Source organism: Panicum hallii, chromosome 8, assembly GCF_002211085.1.
Source record: "Panicum hallii strain FIL2 chromosome 8, PHallii_v3.1, whole genome shotgun sequence".
Classification (NCBI taxonomy): Eukaryota; Viridiplantae; Streptophyta; class Magnoliopsida; order Poales; family Poaceae; genus Panicum; species Panicum hallii.
In genome coordinates, this window is record NC_038049.1 from 3,361,964 (window position 1) to 3,383,222 (window position 21,259).

General features: G+C 51.9%; 1 protein-coding gene, 1 long non-coding RNA gene and 1 pseudogene across 2 annotated transcripts; 2 read left to right on the forward strand and 1 right to left on the reverse strand.

Moving 5' to 3' along the window:
- Window positions 1-802: 802 nt before the first annotated feature.
- On the forward strand, window positions 803-10,067 carry LOC112903226. The gene is made up of 5 exons (XR_003230760.1): window positions 803-1,320; window positions 1,783-2,123; window positions 2,779-2,910; window positions 3,002-3,615; window positions 9,976-10,067. It is a non-coding gene; the product is annotated as an uncharacterized LOC112903226 (long non-coding RNA).
- On the forward strand, window positions 3,628-7,741 carry LOC112903225 (annotated as a pseudogene).
- Window positions 10,068-17,894: 7,827 nt separating the features above from the next.
- On the reverse strand, window positions 17,895-20,637 carry LOC112902891. The gene has a single exon (XM_025972081.1). The coding sequence runs from the start codon at window positions 20,311-20,313 to the stop codon at window positions 17,962-17,964; it is 2,352 nt and encodes a 783-aa protein (XP_025827866.1). The 5' UTR covers window positions 20,314-20,637; the 3' UTR covers window positions 17,895-17,961.
- Window positions 20,638-21,259: the final 622 nt, after the last annotated feature.

Consider the following 21,259-nt stretch of genomic DNA (forward strand, 5'->3'; position numbering starts at 1 on the left):
AATGATGCAAAGTTGAAGAAACAGAAGCAAATGAGTAGCTTAATTCTTAAAAGTCGGGGCAGATATGCATTTAAGATGCATAATAAGACAACAAAATTTTTTGTTAGTGCATAATAAGTTGAACATGGTATGAATTTAAGACCGAAGGTGCAAGATGTAAAGTGGCATATAGAAATATATAGCTGGGTACAAAAATAAAGAAAAAGGAGATAACCAGTACAAGAGGATGATACTGATCATGTACGAGCTCCTGCAACGGAGCTATCCTGATCCTTGGCCTCCATTGTACCCGCTTGCAGAGCAGAGCTTCGAGCTCGAGGCCGAGGCCGCAGCCAAGGGCCGACCGCCGGCCGAAGCCGTCTTCCGTCGCGCGGAGTGCATGTACGGATCCGGAGGAGGGCGACGGTGACGTGCGGGGTTGTCGACGGCCCTGAGCGGTGCTCACGGCTCACGCCGGTGAGCGCGCAGGGGTCGCGGTGGCGGCGCTGACGCGCATCGGCGGCGGCGGCGTGCAGGGCGACCAGAGCCGCGTGGCTGCGACCGAGGATGGCCAGACGCGCGCGCGGGCGGACTCGCCCAATGGGATGGAGGCGAATGTGGACCCACAAAGAGGAACTGCCGGGAAGATGCCGGTGAAGGCTGGCGGAGTTCGCCGGCAGTGGCGCGGCTCCGCCAAGGGCCAGGTCGCCGGCGCCATATATTTTCAAAAAGCCCTCTGATTTGGACCAAATAATTGCAAATGGACCCCAATAATTGACATATAGATCCTAATTTGGATCGCAACTGTTAATCGCGATCCGAATATTTACATATAACTCCCTGTAGTTTACATTGTGCCCCTGATTCGGATCACAACAATTAATCGCGATCCGAATATTTACAAATAGCCCCCTATTATTTACAATTTACCCCCTGGTTTGCGCTGCCTATCGCCTTCCGCCGCCGTCGTCTCCTGCCGCGGCCGGAGGCGCAAAGCCCCGTCCCGTCCTCTCCCCTGGAACCCGCAACAAGCAGCGGAGGAGGCGCCCTGGATCCGAAGAATCTTACGAGCCGAGCGAGCAGCCGCTCGTTCGAAGCTCGAAGAATCTTACGAGCGAGCGAGCAGCGGCCACCCACCGATGCCGCCGGCTGCCGCAGCTGTGCTGCAGAAGAAGCCTGACGGCGACGAGGGCGAGAAGGCCGGGTAGCCACGCCCACGCAGCTACGGCGCTCAGGAGGACCGGTCGTCCCACTGCCCCAGGAAGGCTTTAATCGACGGGCACCCAATCCTCGTCCCTCGAGGATGAGATGCGGCGGCGGCAGCCTCTTCGACGGATGGAGGTACGTGATGCTGCATTTGTATTCCGTTTAGCTGCGCGCGCGATTGTTCCCACATTCACAAATTGGTAGGTTTAATCGTTGATTGAGCAATCAAAGGGAAAATTTTCTGGTAGATGCCTAAATTGCCTAATTCTGCTGAATATTGGGGACCGACCAAGTCAAGTCTAATAGTTAGATAAAGAATGGCCAGGTAGAATTTATAGCACATCAAGTTCGTGCAAAATTGAGGACTATCGAAGTAGCTAATGGATGGCCTATAGCAGACTTGATGGTCATGTAGTGCCCCTTCATTATGTGTAGAACACTGCTACTGTGATGTTAATTCCAAAAGGTAACAGATAATATTGCATTTGAAGTTCCATTAACAAGATCAAGAATTCTAGTGATACGATACTTAATGTACTAGTTAAGGTAGATACTGACTGAAGGTGCCCATGACTCCATGAGCATGCATTACCATAGTATGCAGGCATACACTAATTTGTGAAGCTGCAAGGAGGTGTGCCTTTCTTTGCTGAAGTCTCCATTTGGGCTTCCTCTGTCTTAAAGTTGTTTGTCTCTGGCTCTTCACAACTCTCGGCTCTTCCTGAGGTTCTTGAGTGTTCTTTTGTATGCATTTCATCCATGCCACCTGCTTCTCTTCTCAATGCCACAAAATGCCGAAGAAATGCCCAAAGCAGAGTTATGAACTCGCCTCCGGAATGGATCTTGGACTTGTGTGCTTCAGCATTCCCATTGGGGCCAAAGTGCACAAGTAAACTAGAAGAGGAAAGAAGCACTGCTTCAAACTTTCCAAGGCCAAGGTTTATTTATTTATTATGGGAAAAGTCCAGAATACTCCCCTTAAGTAGCATCAAAGTCCAGATAACCCCCTAAACTATTTCTTTGTTCAATTTACCCTCTAAACTATGTCAGTTGGTCCAATTTACCCCTTAATAAGATTTATCTTTTTTATTTACCTATGCACAAGCAAAGTTTTGAGTTAAATTTTGCAGGGTGATAGAGGATATCATAACATATTTTAGAAAAACATATCAAGAATTTTTATCATTATTTTAATAGGGTATGATATTTAATAATAAATTAATCTTATGATACAAATTATAGAAAATATAATCATGAAAAATTTACAATATATATATTTTTTACATGCATCGTGATGCCCACTAGAACCTTGCAAAATCTTAAATTAAGATTCCACTTGTATGTGCAGAAATAAAAAAGATAAATTGTATTAGGAGGTAAATCGAACCAAATGACATAGTTTAAGGGCTAAATTGAACCAAGAGATAGTTAAGGGGGCTATCCGGACTTTGCCCATACTTAAGGGGAGTAATTTGGACTTTTTTCTTTATTTATTATCGATTCTTGAACAAAGCTGGTTCTTGTAGTGAAGTCTCTCTTTACGAGCTTGATCTACTTCATTGCTGACAAGGACGCCTTGGCATCGCTTTGCAGTTTATTTAATTATGGTAAACCATATGCAAGCTAAAAGTTGAAGAAATAGCAGATGAGCAGCTAGATTGCATCAACAGTAGCAAAAACGGTAGTAGGTATAGCCTGCAAAACATCCCCCAAAACAAGAGTAAGGTACAACTTGAACGAATTTTACAATATGGAATATCAAAGTTACCTCAGTTTTCACTTGGATATGCCTTCTTGATTCCGTGCAACCTTGCAGCCACTTCCTGCATGCAGATGCGCTCATTGGGAGATGGCTTAGTGCAGAGAAGTCCAATGTTTAGAACTGAAAGCGAACACTCTAAGCTTTTCTCCTTCATGGCCAATGAAGTTTCTTGAGATAAGTTCTGTTGCTCTTCTAGTAGTTCTGGATCTATAATCCGTGGTATCATGTCAGGGAAGTTCATCTCAACAAATTTTGTTATCGCAGTTTATTTAATTTCGTTGTTTTCTTATTCTGAAGGTTGAAGGAGCTCCTGGGACTGCAGATGATGTTGTAAGCACATTAATGCAGAAATATCGGGACTCTGCTCTGCTGTCTGCTCTTCCTCTTAGAGCCTACTGTGATTTTGGTAGCCACAGGTTCAGTCAATGGTTCCTATGCATTCTTTTTTTTAAAAAAAAAATTATTTTCCCTCTCAAATGCAATGCCTGTCTGAATTGTTACATTGTTCAGTGAATTATCTAGTGAGTAGTATTTATCCTCCTGCCGTTGGTAATCCATTTGCCTTTAAGCTTCATGCTGCTGGAGGATCGACAGCTTCTGCAGCCGGCGAAGGAAATCAAATTAGTAACTTATCAAGGTGCACCTTCGTGCTGCTCCTCTTGTTATGGGTGAGAAAATCTCCAAGCTCCGGTATCTTTTCCTTCATGATCGTCCGGTTTTGATTGGACCCTGGAAGAGTTTGACTAACCTTGAATTAAGTACGGGTACGTCTATCTCGATCCAAACCTAGAGGCACTACGAGTAGCCAGTTGTCAGCAAGTACTCCTATATCATAACAAGTCAACATATTAGCCGGCAAACACTCCCAGCCAACATTTGTGAATTTTTTTTTTGCGAGGAATCCAAATTCCAACATTTGGAAAATAACTAGGAAAAAAATAATATAGTCTGCAGACTACTCTCCTACAAAAACCTTTGCTACGGAGGTGCCCATGGATATGCACCACAACACACTTTCTGTATGCACTTTCTGTGCCAGTCGAGCTCCAAATCCAATGGCCCCTGCAAGCAGCTCGTTCTTGCTGGTAAAATTGTTGGTCATACCGCTGTCAGTTCTAGCTACTGGTGTCGCTTCTGCTTCTTCGCCTTCCACAGGCCCCAACATCAACGGCAGCGGCACCGACCTCGCCGCGCTGCTGGCTTTCAAGGGCCGGCTCTCCGACCCTCTCGGCGTCCTCGCCTGAAGCTGGACGGCCAACGTGTCCTTCTGCCGCTGGGTCGGCGTCTCATGCAGCCGGCGCCGGCAGCGCGTCACCACGCTGTGGCTGCGAGGCGTGTCCCTCCAGGGAGAGCTCGATCCGGGTCTTGGTAACCTCTCTTTCCTCACGGTGCTCGACCTCACGAACACCGGCCTCTCCGGCACCATCCCGGCGGGTCTTGGTAGGCTACACCGGCTTAGGCACCTAGGCCTCTCTGATAATCGCCTCTCGGGCGCCATTCCTGGCACCTTGGGCAATCTCTCGCAGCTGAACCTTCTTGACCTTGGTTACAACACCCTCTCCAAGCAGATCTTGCCGGAGCTGCTACAGGACCTGCCCAATCTTCAGATCCTTGCTCTGAATGATAACCAGTTGAGTGGCCAAATACCGCCACATCTATTCAACAACACGCCTTCCCTGAGGTACATCATCCTTGGAAACAACAAGCTATCAGGTCTGATACCACACGGTGTGGGCTCACTGCCCCGGCTAGAGTGCTTGGACCTGCAACTTAATCAGCTCTCTGGCACAGTACCAGCGACCATGTTCAACATGTCGCTGCTGCAGCTCATGTTACTCGGACAGAACAATCTAACTGGGTCAATTCCTAGCAACCGAAGTTTTAGCTTACCTGAGTTGCGGGAGTTCTACTTGCCTGAGAACAACTTTGCAGGTGGGATACCGCTGGCGCTCTCAGCATGCCGGCACCTGCGATATCTCACTTTGGCCATAAATTCTTTCTTTGATGGCGTGCCAGCATGGCTGGCCCAACTGCCACAACTCAAAATTATCAACTTGGGTGGTAATCACCTTGCTGGGTCTATCCCAGCTGTTCTTGGCAACCTCACCAGTCTTACTGAATTAACCCTCTCTAACTGCAACCTGACAGGAGAGATTCCAACTGAATTAGGCTTGATGCGAGAACTCTCGCTACTGAATCTCGGGTCCAATAACCAGCTAGCAGGTTCAATACCAGCCAGTCTCACAAATTTATCTAAGTTATATGACCTAAATCTGGAAAACAATCAGTTGTCTGGATCAGTACCAGACACATTTGGGAACATCCCAGGTCTGAACAAGTTTGAACTGTCGTACAATAATTTAAACGGAAACCTTGACTTCCTGTCCTCCCTTTCCAATTGTAGACAACTCCAGGTGCTTGGCATATTTTCTAATTCTTTCACTGGGGAACTCCCTGGTCAGGTGGGGAACCTGTCTACAAATTTACGTGCGTTTCATGGAGGCTACAACAAGATAACAGGTGTGCTTCCATCAACCTTGGCAAACTTAAGTAGTCTTGACGTGATTGATCTTCGCAAAAACCTACTCAGGGAACCAATACCAGAATGGATCACATCGATGCAGAATCTTGTGTACCTTGATGTCTCAGACAATGACATCTCAGGCCCTATCCCAACCCAAATTGGTATGATGAGAAGCTTACAGAGGCTGCATCTCCATGGAAACAAATTGTTTGGCTCTATACCCGATAGCATTGGCAATCTTACAAAGCTAGAAACGTTGGCTGTGTTCAATAACAACTTAAACTCAACAATACCAGCTAGCTTATTCCGCCTGGATAAACTTGTCGAACTATACCTTTCTAACAATTCTTTTTCCGGTGCGCTTCCAGCTGATGTTAGTGGGCTAAAAATAGTGTACATTATTGAAATAGATTCCAACATTTTTATTGGAAAAATTCCCGATTCATTTGGACAGCTTAGGACGCTCGCTCAGCTAGACTTCTCACACAACTCATTTGAGGGCACGATACCAGAATCGTTTCAAGAGCTGACCAACTTAGCATCACTCAATATCTCCTCCAACAATCTCTCCGGTACCATTCCCAAGTTCCTTGCCAATTTCACCTCCTTGACAACCTTGAATCTCTCCTTCAATAAGCTAGAAGGCAAGATACCAGAGGGAGGCGTTTTCTCAAACATCACCTTGACATCATTGATTGGGAATGCTGGCCTATGTGGTGCTCCTCGTCTAGGATTTTCACCATGTCTTGAGAAGTCTGACTCAACTGGCAGGCATTTGCTAAAATTTCTACTCCCTGCTGCCACCATAGCATTAGTTTCTATTGCTCTCTGTGTTTACCTAATGATCAAAAGGAAACTTAAAAATAAGAGACAAATCCATGCCTCTGATGTTGGCCCAAGTGATCTCATGAGCCATAGGTTACTCCCCTACCATGATCTTGTTCGCGCCACTGATAATTTCAGCGACAATAACCTTTTGGGGACTGGGAGCTTTGGAAAAGTTTTCAAGGGCCAACTGAGCACCGGTTTGGTGGTTGCAATAAAAGTTCTAGACATGCAGCTGGAACACGCGATTAGAAGCTTCGATGCTGAGTGCCGTGTGCTTCACATGGCTCGACACCGGAATGTGATAAAGATTCTAAACACCTGCTCCAACCTGGATCTCAGAATATTGGTGCTTGAGTACATGCCCAATGGAAGCCTGGATGCGCTCCTTCATGCTGAAGGCAGAAGGCACTTGGGGTTCCTCAAGCGGCTCGATATCATGCTGGATGTGTCGATGGCGATAGAGTATCTACACCATGAGCACCATGAGGTGGTCCTGCACTGTGACTTGAAGCCTACCAACGTGCTATTTGACGATGACATGACGGCGCATGTAGCAGACTTTGGTATCGCAAAGTTGCTATTGGGTGATGACAATTCCATGATCACTGCAACCATGCCTGGAACACTTGGGTACATGGCACCAGGTACGGGAGCATTTTGTACTCTTGCTAATCCTAGTTTGAAATTTGTTTATTGTGTCGAACAACCCTGCTAAATCTCTGTTCTGCGAATCTCTCAAGCAGAGTATGGATCTCTTGGAAAGGCATCACGCAAGAGTGACGTGTTCAGCTACGGGATCATGCTCCTTGAAGTCTTCACTGGGAAGAGACCCACCGATCCGATGTTTGATGGAGAACTGAGCATCAGGCAGTGGGTTCAGCAAGCATTTCCATCTGACCTTGCCTCTGTTCTGGACGAGCAGCTCCTGCAGGAAGCTTCTTCTATCTGCGACCTGAATGATTCTCTTCTGCCAATATTGAGATAGGCTTGCTTTGCTCAACTGACTCGCCTGAACAAAGGATGTCAATGAGCAGTGCGGTGGTGAAACTGAACAGGATAAAAAAGGACTACACCAAAATGACATCGGTAACAATGCAGAGCGCCGGCTAGTAAATCGATCACCCGTATTTGTGTGCTACGTCTGGTTGTCTTTTCTGTTCGCTTGCTTCTGCAGAGGATGGCAGGCTGAGTATGAACACGGTGCAGCAAGGTGCTACGTTAGACAAGCACCCGACCGACGACAACGAGGATGAAGAAAATCACTTGTGCATAGGATTTTCAGGAGATTCTGGCAGCTTCAACTATTATGTGTTTTAGGAGAAGGCTATTAGTGTATGATGTTGTAATTGTGGTTTGTATTCCACAACAGAACAAAGGTATTACTCACTGTCTATCCACGGCTTGCAGGTTGATGAAATTCTCGAAAGGTCCTGAATTTTGCATGAACTTGGTGTGCTAGTATAAATTAAGATGATCCTTCGATGCCATCCGATATAATTTTCCATCCCTTACCTGCCGTCACCGTCACTGTTAAGTCAAAGGTGAAAAGACCAAATTACCCTTGGATTTGATGAAACATTTTCCTGTTGTCCCTCCTATGCCATTGGATTGAAGAACACGCACATAGACGATATGCCCTTCAAGTGAATTGCCGATCCCCTTTCGTTTCTTTCTGTTCATCCCGAGCTCGAGCAGAACCACCGCCGGCGGCCAAAATCCGGCCAACTCCGACCATATCTCTCCAATCCCTCGCACCCATAGCACCACAACCCCCCTAGCTCGCTCCCCGACGCCTTACCTCTCCAACTCGGCCGCTCCCTTACCGGGAATTTCGTATCGTGCGGCGCCATTCGCCGCCCAAAGGCGAGCTCCGCCCACCAGCGCGGGCGGACACCTACGCCCTTCGTCCTCTTCGTCCAACCCCTCAAACGGAACCCCGGTGAGCTCCTGCTTCTCAAGGCTTCGCTAGCTCGCGACGTTCGCCTCCACAGCACCGGGAACGCGGCCGTGCCGCCATGGCCGGGCCGTTCGGACGCTGCGGACAGCTTGCGGGGGGACGGACACGAGGCTTGCGACGCCGTTCTCGATCCTCGCGTGCGGTCTCCGCGGCCACGGACACGGGGGGCGACCGCCCCGGCTCCACCGTGCGCGTCGGCAGGGCTGCAGGCCCTCGATGTGGACGTGGCACGCGGTGGTCGCGTACGCAGTGTGCGCCGGCTTTCGTCTCGGCGCAGCAGCAACTCGGACGCGGCGCGGCGGGACCGCGCGAGGGGATGCGGCTGCCGGCTCCGGCCCGACGCGCCGCGGTGGGACCGCACGAGGGGCTGCGGCTCCCCGCTCCCGCCCGACGCTGCGCGGAGGGACCGTGCGCCCGACGCGCGCTCGACCGGCCGACGCGGGGGCCGCGTATCAGCCCGACGCCGGGAGCACTTAGGATGGCGTCGCCTGGGAGCAGGAGCGGGAGCGTGGGCGCGGTGGTGGCCGGCGATTTGGGTCTGGTGGTCGCGGAAGCGTGGGCCTCTTTTTTAACGGCGTTCATGTAGGTATTCTGCTAAATATAAAGGTAATGGCGGGTAAGGGATGAAAATAGCATTGAAGGGATCATCTAAATTTCAATGGTGTAGATGGGATGACTATAATTTCTAATGGCATACATGGAATTTACGCTAACTTAGATTATGCATCTCACTGTGAGAGAGACTTGAGTTGGCAGGTTCCTGCTGTTTAGTGGAACTGAGATATTAGGCCCCTGCTAGGAGTAGGAGATTTCCCTTCATTTGCTCAATCAACGATTAAACCTACCAGTGTTTGTGCATGTAGGAACAACTGAGCACGGAAGTCAACGAAGAGAACTCTCACAGACATCCATCCGTCGAGGATGCCGCCGGCCACTGGACGCCGTACTTCATCCCTTAGAGACGGGCCGACGGGGAGCAGCAAAACGACCGGGGCTCCGTGCTCCAGCGCTGCGCGGTCGTGCTACCAGGCCTTCTTGCCCTCGTCGCCCTTAGGCGCGTCTTCTGCAGCACAGCTCCGGCGAACCGGGGGCACTTGTCGGTGGCCACGCCAAACCCTCCGAGTTACGGACGCTCGGCTCACAAGATTCTTCGAATCAGAGGCGCACCTCCTCCACTCCTTGCTGCGGGATCCAGGGATCGGACGGGATGGGGCTTTGTGTTAGAAATTTAGGGAGATTTCAGTATATTTTAATTTCGAATATTACTGCCAAATTCAGGATACAAATTAGTGATTCTACGATGACAAAGTATATGCCTGTGTTCCTATTAATTCCATCAAGTAGTAAACAAGAGAATGTTTAGAAAGTACGCTAAGGCGGGACCTGTGTTGGAAGCACCGGTTGCGCCGTTTCCGGTGTCGGTACGGGCTGTTTGATATAGTCGAACTAAGTCTATATAGTGCAGATAGCCTTAAAGGAAGTAGTCGGGATGACCTTGATGTTTATTTGGGGAACACAGCTACGATCACCAGGAAGTAGTCGTATGAGCTTTAGGAATTAGTCGATCGAGGCACTAAGTAGTCGTATATGTTAAGAAAGTAGTCGCACAGCTTTAGAAAGTAGTCGTACGGCTTGAGGGAGAAGTAGTCGATTGGGGAGGAAGCGAGCATTCGCGCGAAGGCGCTCCCCAAAAATCTGATTGCCCGCTATCCGATGCAGGACCTTCAGCGTGCGGGGTTTCGGAGGGCTGCTCTCGCCAGAGCTATGCGCGCAACGCCATCGATGGAGATGTTGTAGTAGAAAAGGGAGGAAGAAAGGAAGAGATCTATAGGTGATAGGAGAGAAATCTGGGCACAACAATAGCCATTAAGACGCACCATTAACCAGCTATCAAATCTCTATTTTAATCACCATTTATAATCCAGCTCTTACTCTCCTCAACTACTCACAAGATCACCATTTAACAAGGTATTAATCTTGTCTTTAACTCCTCAACGTTAACTCGTGGATATTTTAGTTCTTAATTTATCATTGGCCCAGCCCAAATATTGAAACGCTTTGCGCCTCCGGCCGGGGCGGAATGCGACACCGCGACGGCGGCGGAAGCCCGACACAAAGCAGGGTTATATGATATTAATCGCTATCCAAATTAGGATCCTATTTATAAATTCACGAGGGTCTTTTAGTAAATACTTCAGGGGCATTCTGAAAATTTATTTAGCCCGGTGACATTGCCTTCCGCGGAGCCGCGCCGCTGCCGGCGAACTCCGCTGGCCTGCGGCGGCTTCTCCTTGACGCTGAGGTTGGGGGTCGCGCTGGGTGCGGAACGAATCATCCAATCTCCCGCGCGACCTTCCCCGGCCAGCCTGCCTTCACCGGCGCCGGCGCCGTCGTTCGAGCCCGGCCCCCGATCCGCAGCAACATTGGCGACTCGTCGTCGACAGTCCCGGAGCCAGCACGGCTGCTTTTGCTGCTGGTGCGTCGACTTGCTTGAGGCGCTGGTCGACGCCGCTGCCGCCTGCCTCCAGGAGCTTCCGTCTGAAATTTCTTCAGTCTGGAGTCCAATAATTGGTTCGTCTTCTGTGCAGACAACTTGAAGAGCTTGAATGATCATTTGCCGACCGATCAAATCAGGCACAATGATTGCAATAGCTGATGCAAACGACTGCTTCGATTGCTTGTTTCAGATGTTGTCTCAAACGTTGCGAAACCTGATAGCATTGTGCAACCAGAGGAGGCTAGAGCATCTTCCAGTAAAATAGTATTGGGATGTTCCAATACCATTTTCATAGATTATTGAGAAAGATGTTTTTACAATTCCCTAATAAAATCATACTAATGCAACTAACATATCGAGAAAGAAAAAATTCTCACTTCATTGAAGGGGAGTTGGGGTAAAATATTAGGACAACCCAATAATTATTGGGAAAAGGGAGAGATTTTGGGGAACTGCTGAAGTACATTTTCTTTCTAATATTATCAGATTATTGGGGAAAGAAAGACTGCTGGAGATGCTCTTAGGAGGGGAAAGAAGACACTGGAAAAAAATGTTCAGATATACTGGGTAAGAACATAAGAAGTGAAGCAATGAACTGACTGACTGTCTCCATTCAGCTGCGTGAATTGGCATAGGCCTGCAGTATGGTGAATGCGCAGTATATTATGGACGTTTTCTATCTGCATCCTGTTTACCATGCTGATAGGGTATGGTAATGCTGTGGATTCTTCATAGTGAAGACCTATCGAATTCGCAGAATCTAGCTAGGATCAGGTACAGCAGCTCAGGAGATAAAACTGAAGCAAAGTAGAAGGAACACGGAGGGAGGAGGCATCAATTTGTGCTCAAAAGATGCCGACATCCACAAAAAAGAAAAAGAGAAACCTTTGCATGCAGTAACAAAACGAAAAAAATCCACAGGCCACATAACTAAAAACATTTGTCTAAGGGTGATCAAGTTCGTCCTAAAATAGAGATGGCAGATAAGACAAGGCAAGATAAGAAACCATGTGGAAATACAGTGTAACATCCCGGATTTTTCCGAAATATTATCTTGGTGCAAAAATCGTGAATTTCAAAAACTTTTTCGTGTTTGTGCCTAGCTAGATCCAAATATAAGCCTAAGTTCTCTCTATCTCGAACTTCTAGTAAATTTAATTGAAATAAAGGACTATTAAATGCTAGTGTGAATATTTGAAGTCTTTAGATTTTATTGCAATCTCCCTTGTTTTGAATTTGGTGTTGAATTCGAATTGTTTGGCTTTCAATTTGTGTGAACCAGTTGAGTGGAATTCTAATTTAAGTGGGCCACTCAAATTCAATTCAAACCCTAACTCCTTAAAACCCTTTTGGCCCTCAGCCTGGAATCGGCCCGCGCGGCCCAGCCCACCAGCTGGCCTCACCCGCTCATGCGCCCCTTTCCCCTTCTCCCGCAAGCACGGCCCACGAGCCACCGTAGCCCAGCCCACCGTCGCTGCCCGTGCGACCCTTCACCTTTCCCCGGGGCAGCTGATGGGCGGGACCCACCCGCCAGCTTTCCCTTTCCCTCCTCCTCTCGTCGCGACCAGAAGGTTCCGCCGCTCCGCCCCGTTGCTCTGCTCCGTCCGCCGCAGCGCCCCGCTCCGCCAGCTTTCCCCACCGCTCGCTCCGCCTCACCGCTCGCCCCCGCACGCTCCGCCCCGCCTCGCGACGCCGCTCGCCCCGCTCCGTGACAGGGAGCCCAACCGCCGCGCCCCTGCTTTCCCCTTCGCCGCGCTCCTTTTCCCCTTTTCTCTTTCGCCGCGGCCCCGCTCGCTCGCGTCGCCAGCCAGCACCGCGCCCCCCTTGTCCCCGCTCCGCGACGAGGGAGCGAAACCGCCGAGCCGCGAACCCTAGCCCCGCTCCCTCCGACGCCGCGATGCCACCACGCGTCCCGGCACAGACGCCAAAAAGCCCCGGCCGCAGCCGCACTCGAGCCCCGGCGCCGCGTATAAGAGCCCCAGCCGCCGCGCCGCGAAACCCTAGCCGCCCCTGTTTTACCCCTTCCACCATCGCCGCACCAGGGGAAGAGGAGGAGGAGGAGGAGGAGGAGGAGAAGAGCGAGGAGGAGGAGAAGGCCGCCGCCGCCCCGGAGCTTCACCGCGCCTGCGCCCGTACGATGACACCGACGCAGCCGCGCGCCCTGCACGGCACCGACCCACCGGCACCAACCCGCCACCGCGTCGCGCCCCCTCGCCAGCGAGCCGTTGGTGCATGCTGCCGCCACTCACCGCACCTTTTCCCCCTGCTGCCGGCGTGAGCCACGGGCTGCCGATGAACCCTTTGTAGCAATCCCTAGGGCCCCTTCCCTTTCCGGCCTTGGCGCCATTCTTGTGCAGGGACCCGCCGCGCCGCTACCGTGCCCCCGCAAACGCCATCCCCCTCGCCGCCGTGTCGTGCCGCGGGCTCGGGATGCCGGTGCCCCGCGCACGGCACGGCCACGCCGCGGCTCGGGAAGACCAGAACTCGCGCGCGCGTGCACCCGCACTGCGAACCTGAGCCGTGCCGCTGCCCGTTGCCTTGGCCCTAGCCTTGCCTTGCCACGCACCCCGCGCCGCAACCGCCGTCGCCACGCCACGACCCCGCCACGGCCTCGCTGCGCGCGGTGACCACGCGACGCGGCCGTGACGTCGCGTTCGCGTCGCGGCCAAGCCCCTTAGGCTTTTCCTCGAGCACCCCCCTAGGCGCTTGCCTCCCGCACACCCATGGCACCCACACGCACGCACGCACACTTGCCTGCCGCACCGGATCCAGGCTCTGCCGCACTGGATCCCACCGAGGCTGACGCGTGGGGCCGTCCTGTCATCGAGAAGGAGAAGGCGAAGAGGCAACCGAGCCAGCGAGGAGGAGAAGGGAGCAGGCCCAATCCGCGAAATGAAGCAAGCCCAGCCCGCGGGAGAAAGAATGCCGGCCTGCGAAGGACTTTAAGCCGAGCCGGCCTGCACGCCCAGCCAACCCACCGCTCGAGCCGGCCTGCTGAGCCGCAGGCCGAGCTGACCCCACGAGCCAAGCCGAGCCTGTTGGGCCTCAAGCCGGCCCATCACCTCTTTTGGACCAAAGACCAAGCCGACGCCATTTCCTTTTTCTTTTCCCGGTCTGACCCGAGGGCCCCACCTGTCAGCCTCGGGGTGAGGCTGACTAGTGGGACCCGTTGACCCGTGGACCCCCCTTGACCGTTGACTGGTCAACGCTGACGTCAGCAGGGCCCACTGCTGACGTCAGCAGATCCGGACCCCCCTGATGATGTCATGCTGACGTCAGCATGCCACATGGCACGCCCTGGTGCTGCCATGTGTCACTGTTGACTGATTTTCTTTTCCAAAATTCCTTTACTAATTTCAGAAATAGGTTTTTCCTTAGAAAATTCATAATAAATCGACCGGACCTCCAAAAATTATGAAACCAGTTCCATAATTCTTCTAAAATCATAAACCACCTGTTAGAGTAGGTTTTGTGGTGATTTGGATCTTATTTGTAGAGTTTTGTGCATTTTTGCAGTTTGGTCCCTACTCTTGCTCGTATTTACGAATAGGACCTGACCACGAGGAGTTGACCGACGGCCAGGACTACCCGGAAGCCCAGGAGGACTTCGAAGAGACGCCAGGTTCACGCCCATCTACAATTTGAATACCTATTAGGCATTGCTTGATTAGATTTGCTACCACTATGTGTATAATTTTATTGAGATGAACCTGCATGGCCTATTTTATGTACCCATACTCCTTGCAATCCTATCTCACTTGTCTATTATATGAAATACCTTGTCAATTCTTGAATGTGCATGTGTGGGAATGGATGGATAGTCTTGGCGTGCGTGAAGTGATACTCTTCAGGAGCTGGTGATTAGGGTTTTAGCCGGGAGTGGGCAACCTAACTCGATCGTGGATCGAGGGCTTGGGGTGTGTATCTTGGCACACCCTACGGAGTACCTGTGGCGGGTACAGTTTTTTTTACGAGGATGAGGTGTTGGAGGCACCCGCTATGGGTGCAGTTGCGGACCACCGTGGTGTAGACGCTTTTGACGAAGATGCCCGCTTCGGCAGTTAAGGACCGAGTGAGAGTAACTATGACTTGTGGGAATCTGTTAAGCGTGCACACCACTTACCCATTATGAGGGTGGGCCCGGTCCGGGGTTAGCAAGCGCGGTACCAAGCCGGTGGGAGGATCGAGTATCAGTGTAGGGGAAGGAGGTGCTAACCTCACGTTCCCCGAGATGCATGGGAGGCTTCACAGTCCCGGGGCGACCTCCCGTGGGAGGATGCACCCAAGACCCGGGAAAGCCGGATGGTGCCGTGGCTCCTAGTTCTGTTTCAGTAGACCGGTGTTTCGTATATTAGTCAGCTGATCTCTGGCTAGTGTCGATTCGAGTGGGTCCAGGTGTACAACCCCTGCAGGGTGAAAACTATACGTATAGCCGCGTCCTCGGTCATGGACATCCCTACTCTTCTGTTGCTCTTATTAGTTAGTGTTACTCATTACTTCTACCTCCCTCTAGTATAACTTCCTGCCAGGGGGCAGTTGAGATGCGAGGAGAGGGAGTTCTCGCATCGACTTGATGGTTTGGAAGGTGTGCGTTGACCGGGAGTCCGGGATGCCGGAAGAGCCCGAGTCGGGAGTGGAAGAAGATGTGTATACTTATATATATATTGCATGCATAGAAAAATCTCAGCTTTACCACTTGAGCTTTGTTATTTCCATAGTATAGACCACGATAAAGCTTGCATTCGGATGGTGACGTGAACCTATCCCATTCCTTGGGGATAGTCTGTTACGATGCAGGATCCGATCCGGAGTTCGACCCCAACGATGACGGTTGGTATGACTGAAGCCCGTGCTACGCTCAAGTCGCCTGTGGAGAAGGTTCCCGAAGATGAAGGACGGCCGAAGACCTAACTGCCGCTTTGCGCTTTCTGCATGTTCGTCCTAGCCGAGAGGCTTGTAATAAATGTTTGACCCTATACGAAGTATGACTATGATATTATGCCTAAAATGAGTTCTGTATGTGATAGCGCTTGATCCAGGGACTATCATAATGATATAGGGAGTCGGATTTCTCGATTTAGGAATCCGGTTCGTTTCATACAGTAACCATTATTCCATGCATGTTGCTCGGGGGAGAGAAGGTTGGTCCCGATGCAAAGCAGTACAGTAGCATCTCGGGCTTTCCAGCTCCCTTCTTTAATCGGAGCATCTACTACTCACTTTCCTCCGAAAATTCGCTCCTCTTTTCTGGGGATTCCTTCAGAAGGGTCGCCATCGAAATAGTTGGAACGAACCACGAACGTGCTGCTCGTAGAATACGAGATGTGCTAATAAGGCAACGCAACCAGGAAGCAGGCAAGCACACGTGTACTGATCCTCTATAAATGTCCTAGCTAGCTAGGCCACTGATCCCCATCCACCTCTCGGAGCAGATCGACCTGCACCTCTCGAAGCAGCCATGGCTTCTGGTTCGCCCACCACGGCCGGCCTCCAGCTGAGCACCTTGGCCGCCGCCGTGACCTGCGCGCTGCTGCTGCTGGCCGGCCGGTCCTCGGCCTCGCAGCCGCTGCCGTCGAGGTCGGGCGACTTCGAGGACGACAGGGTGCACGACTTCCTGCGGGTGCTGGACCGCGCGGCGGCGTACCGGAGGGAGTGCTTCGGCGAGTGCGCCAAGGGCTGCTACTGCGCGGACAACCCCTACAGCTGCCTGCGCGAGTGCATGCCCACCCCGCCCACCCGCCGCTGCGGCGCCACCTACGGCGCCGTCCAGGGCGTCTTCTCCTCGTCGGCGACCTTCGCGGCGCCGGGGAGGGAGGACGGCGACGGGGCTGCCGCCGGTGAGGGCCTCTTCTCCGGCGCGACATGAGAGAGAGAGACAAATCATCGTTCGATCTCTTATACTGTTAGCTAATGTGTTGGTGTGCATCACTTGTGCTTCTTTCGTGTACTCTGATTGACCTTATGTGCCATTTGTTGGTATATTTTTTCCATTGCCACTGTGCTGTTATTCAGCGAATAAGTTACTTTTTTCGGCTATTAGCAAATAAGATACTGCTCCAGTTCCTAAACGTACGATGTTTAGGATAAGCAAATTAGTTTATTTTTTTACTAATTAGCTTGTCCTAAAAGCCGGCGCCATGTATCTTAGGATGGAGGTAGTGCTTTGTAACAATAATGAATGATGTTTAACCGTGTCTACCTGAAGCTGGAATTCATAAAGAGTTCTCTTTCGCTTCAAAAATTAATCTTATTTTCATATGTGTCTTTTTTGTGTTTCGGAGGGAGACGACTATGTTGAAATTTCAAGAAAATAAATTACAATATTTTTTTTGCATATCGTGGAGATGAGTGAATTACAATGAAATTACATGAATGTTTCCTTAGTTATCTTCTATATCAGCCCGAAAGCTCCGAGGGTGGAAAAAGAACTACCCGGATCAAGGACATTTTAAAATTAATTAGCAATAGTAAGATCTTAATTTTGGTATTTGTAAGTCTTGTGGAACTTTTGGTACTTATTTGATTTTTTACATTTTTAAAGTTTAAATTAGATTTATTTTGTTCTCTATATATTTTAAAATCACAGCTGCTAGCTTCTTAAAATATTTTTATAATTTATTTTGAATATATTTGGAAATTTGGAGAAGTTGTGGAATTGTTTACACTTTATGCATAACATTTTCTTGTGCACATTGACTGAAAAATATGCACTGGGAATTAGCTTTGGAAAATATCTCAAAGTTGTTCCATGAACCCCATATGTGACCTATTATTTTATATTATTATTTTATAATTTTTTAGTTATAGTTAAGGATGCAAGTTGGTACCAATGGTGTTCGTAGCTACAGTGGCATATCATTCCAATCATTTACCCCCTAAATTAATTATATGAAATGCTAGTTTATTTTATCAAATTTTTAGATCGAACCGTGATCCAAAATCATTAGAACTTGCATCTATAGGGCAGAAAATCCTTCTCCTTGTCTGTTTTCTGGAAATTGAGAATCTGCATGCACCTGGGCAAAACCTGAGCTGTGCAGCACTACTGCCACAGGTAGCTCATTTCCACATTCAGCTCAAGCCCGGCCGGCTCCTCCTTCCTCCTTCCTCCTTCCCTTCCCACCTGCACATTTTGCTCAGAAGCCCTGATCAAACATGCATCACAAACCAAGTTCAAACTAGCTAGCTAGGACTATCTACATGACTTATTAGGCGTTGTTGAGGTCTGCCGGGTCAAGCAGTTGCTCGCCATGGCTGGTTTTGCCGAGGAAGCCGGCATGGGACAGCAGCAGCCACAGGTGCGTGGTGAGCTCCCCGCGCCCCTGGAGGTAGATCTTGTGCTTGGCCGACCTCGTCGACGCCGACAGGTGCAGCAGGAGCCCCGCCCAGAACCTTGCCAGGCGCCCCCAGAGCTCTCCGGCGTCGTCGTACGCCGACACGAGCTCCTCCGACAGCCGCGCGCCCATCCCGGCGATCGTCGTGCCGGCGCTCCCGTCGCGCGCCAGGGAGCCGAGCCTGCCGCGGATCTCCCCCGCGGCCGTGCACCCGACCAGGGCGCCGCGGACCTCGCCGAGGACGGCGCCCAGGACGTTGCGGGCGACGAGGCCGTTGTCCGGCACGAGCGCCTGCGTGGCCAGGTACGCGCAGTAGTTGGACAGGGTGACCGCGGCGACGAGATGCGGCCACGCTGCCGCGAGGTCGCCGGTGAGCGGCGGCGTCATGGCCGGCAGGTCGTCGTCGACGCCAGCTGCGGGCTGCCCGGCTTCCTCCAGTAGCTTGATGTGGCAGAGGCCGGTGGCGATGTGCCAGACTAGGATCTTGTGGGTCTCGCCCCGGAGATCGGCGGTGGCATCCTCGATGAGCGGAGGTGACAACGATCCGTCAGCATCGTTGTCGTCCACGAAGGCGTTCCGGAAGTAGGACATGAGCAGACTGTCCATCTGCTGAGCCCAAGCTGATGATGGCTCCCAAGGATCGCTGTGATCTACTCCTACAGGAGATGGAATGTTGTCGATCAGGTTCTTCATTGACTGGAACAGCGCCCTCTTCACCTCGCTCTGCAGCTTCACCTTCCTGGGGATGAAGGCCCGGATTCCGGGCCACCGGGCGTAGAGTCGAGCAAGCGCCGGGTGCCTGCTTCCCGGCAGCGCCGCCGTCAGTAGGTTGTACTGGATGATCCGTTGATCCCACCGACCCCGGCTGATGATCCGGAACATGATCCTCGCAAGCTTCTCCGTCACCGCCATCGCGACCCGCCCATGGCGCCGACGCCGCTGCAGTTTCAGCTTGACGTAGTGGCAGATGATCCGGACCTTGGTCCACTGGGAGAAGACGTAGATGGCGGCCTCTACGAGCTCCCGGCAGAGGACGACGGCGATGACGCAGTGGCTTATGAGCACCCCGTGAGTGATCGTGACGTGCTTCTGCTTCCCTTCCCTGCCGGCGGCGGCGACGGCCGTGCCACTGCTCGGGATGTCGCCGACGGCGTGGAACAGGTACAGGACGGACGCGGCCATCAGCGCTGACAGCAGCAGCCTGACGCAGGGGAAGCCGCCGGCGAACACCACAGGGTGCGCGCTGTAGAAGAAGTCGTGGAGGAAGGAGAGCTCGACCTCGGTGACGCGCAGCGCCCGGTCGTAGCTGCCGTTGGCGCCTTCCTCCAGCAGGGCCTCCGAGACGAGCCGCCTCGTGGCCGGGTGGGCGGCCTCGGCGATGGGGAAGTCGAAGAACCGGCGGCGCTGCAGCTTGTAGAGGGCGAAGGAGAGGCACACGTCCTTGAACCGGCCGTCGCCGTCGGCGGCGGCGCCCAGCAGCCTGTCGCTGCTCTCCTGGTTCCACACCTTGTCCACGGTGATGAGCAGCTGCTGGTTGCTGGACCCGGGTCGTCCCGTCGTCGTCAGGTCCATCTCGCGCGTGAAGCCCGGCGCCCTGACCTCCTCGGCCTGCTCTTCTTCCCCAACGACGATGTACCTGTACCCCTGCATGGTGGCCGGGGAGGCGTCGCCGTCGGTGTGATGCGACGTCAGCATGTAGTCGCTGACAAGCTTGATGTTCCGCGGGGTGGCCTCGCCGGCCCGGCTGGAGGAGACGTGGTACCAGGCGACGCGCAGCGCGTGGACGGACCAGATGAGCCAGAGCGGCACCGCGAGGCGCGGCCGCGTCTGGGTCCGGAGCTGGTCGGCGGACCACAGGGAGGAGAGCAGGTCGAGCAGGGTCATCTCCTTGGCCCTGTACGGCCTGCCGATGCGGGCGCTGGCCTGCATGATCACGATGAGCACAGCCCACACCTGGAACAGGTCGCTCACGGCGGCGGCGCCGGTGGGAGAAGCGGCAGCAGGCTTCATGAGCCCGAGGGTATAGCTGAGGGAGTAGGAGTTGAGCATGTGCAGCAGCCGGAGGACGGGGGCGACCAGCCGCCGGGAGGAGAAGAACCGGGGCCCGATGGATCCCACGGTGAACCTGGCCAGCAGCAGTAGCGTCGTCGCCGACACCCAGAACTCGACGGCTGCACGGGTGCTGCCGTCGTGCAAGGACAGCACGATCACGATGCTGCCAGACATCTTGCTTGCTGCTTATTGCCTGAATCCTGAATGGATAGCTTATGTGCAATCGATCTCTCACTCTCAACGTTTGGGCGACCACAGAACTGATGAGCAAGCACTACCCAAAAAGAAAGAAAGACTCTGAATTGTGCAAGCCAAGCCAGCTTGGCTGTCCCACTTGGGCTACAAAACTTAGAAAAAGACATGAGCTTGAGAGGAGACGATGTGCTGTACTGGTGCTAGGAGAACTAACTGTTGCACATATCGCGTGGACCGGGACCATCCACATCATTATTTGGTCCACAAAACCTGCGGCAAAGAGCTCGAGACCACTGCCGGTTCTCTGCATAATTAACAATGGTAAAAGTAGCAAAAGTTTAGAGGCGGACCAGAGGCGAAAACTAATTATAATTGATTCGTAGACTAGACCGCCACACATTTCCTTATGCAAAACACTCCTCGACGACCACAAAGTATAGGCTAATTGCTAGCCAAAAGTTTAAGCAGTTGGGCCGTGCCTTAGAAAAAAAAAAATGGGGAGATTTCTTTTGCCTTTAACTTTGTCGGATGTCCCAGTCCCTTTTTAGTCGTCAATGGACTGTGTGTAAGTCCCATTAGTACCATTCTTTTTTTTTTAGTCCTTGACTACGCTTTGGCAACGAAATTTCTTTTTGAAACGAACCGTGTGGCGCCACCACCCTAACCTGTCTTTCACACATTCACACGGAATTGGGCATGATCTAGGAAGTTGCTGAGAACATATTTCGTGCGATCAGTGCTGGTTGCTGGGTGGGTTGGTAGGACACGGTGTGCACTGACTGACATGAAGTTACCGGCCGGGTCTCCATTCCATTCGAGTCGTCCCTGTTTCAGTTACTGGGACATGTGCGCGCGCTTATCTTCCAGTTTTCTCGCTGCCAACAAACAGCAAGTAGCTGCAGATCGGAAGCTAGCTCCGGAGAGG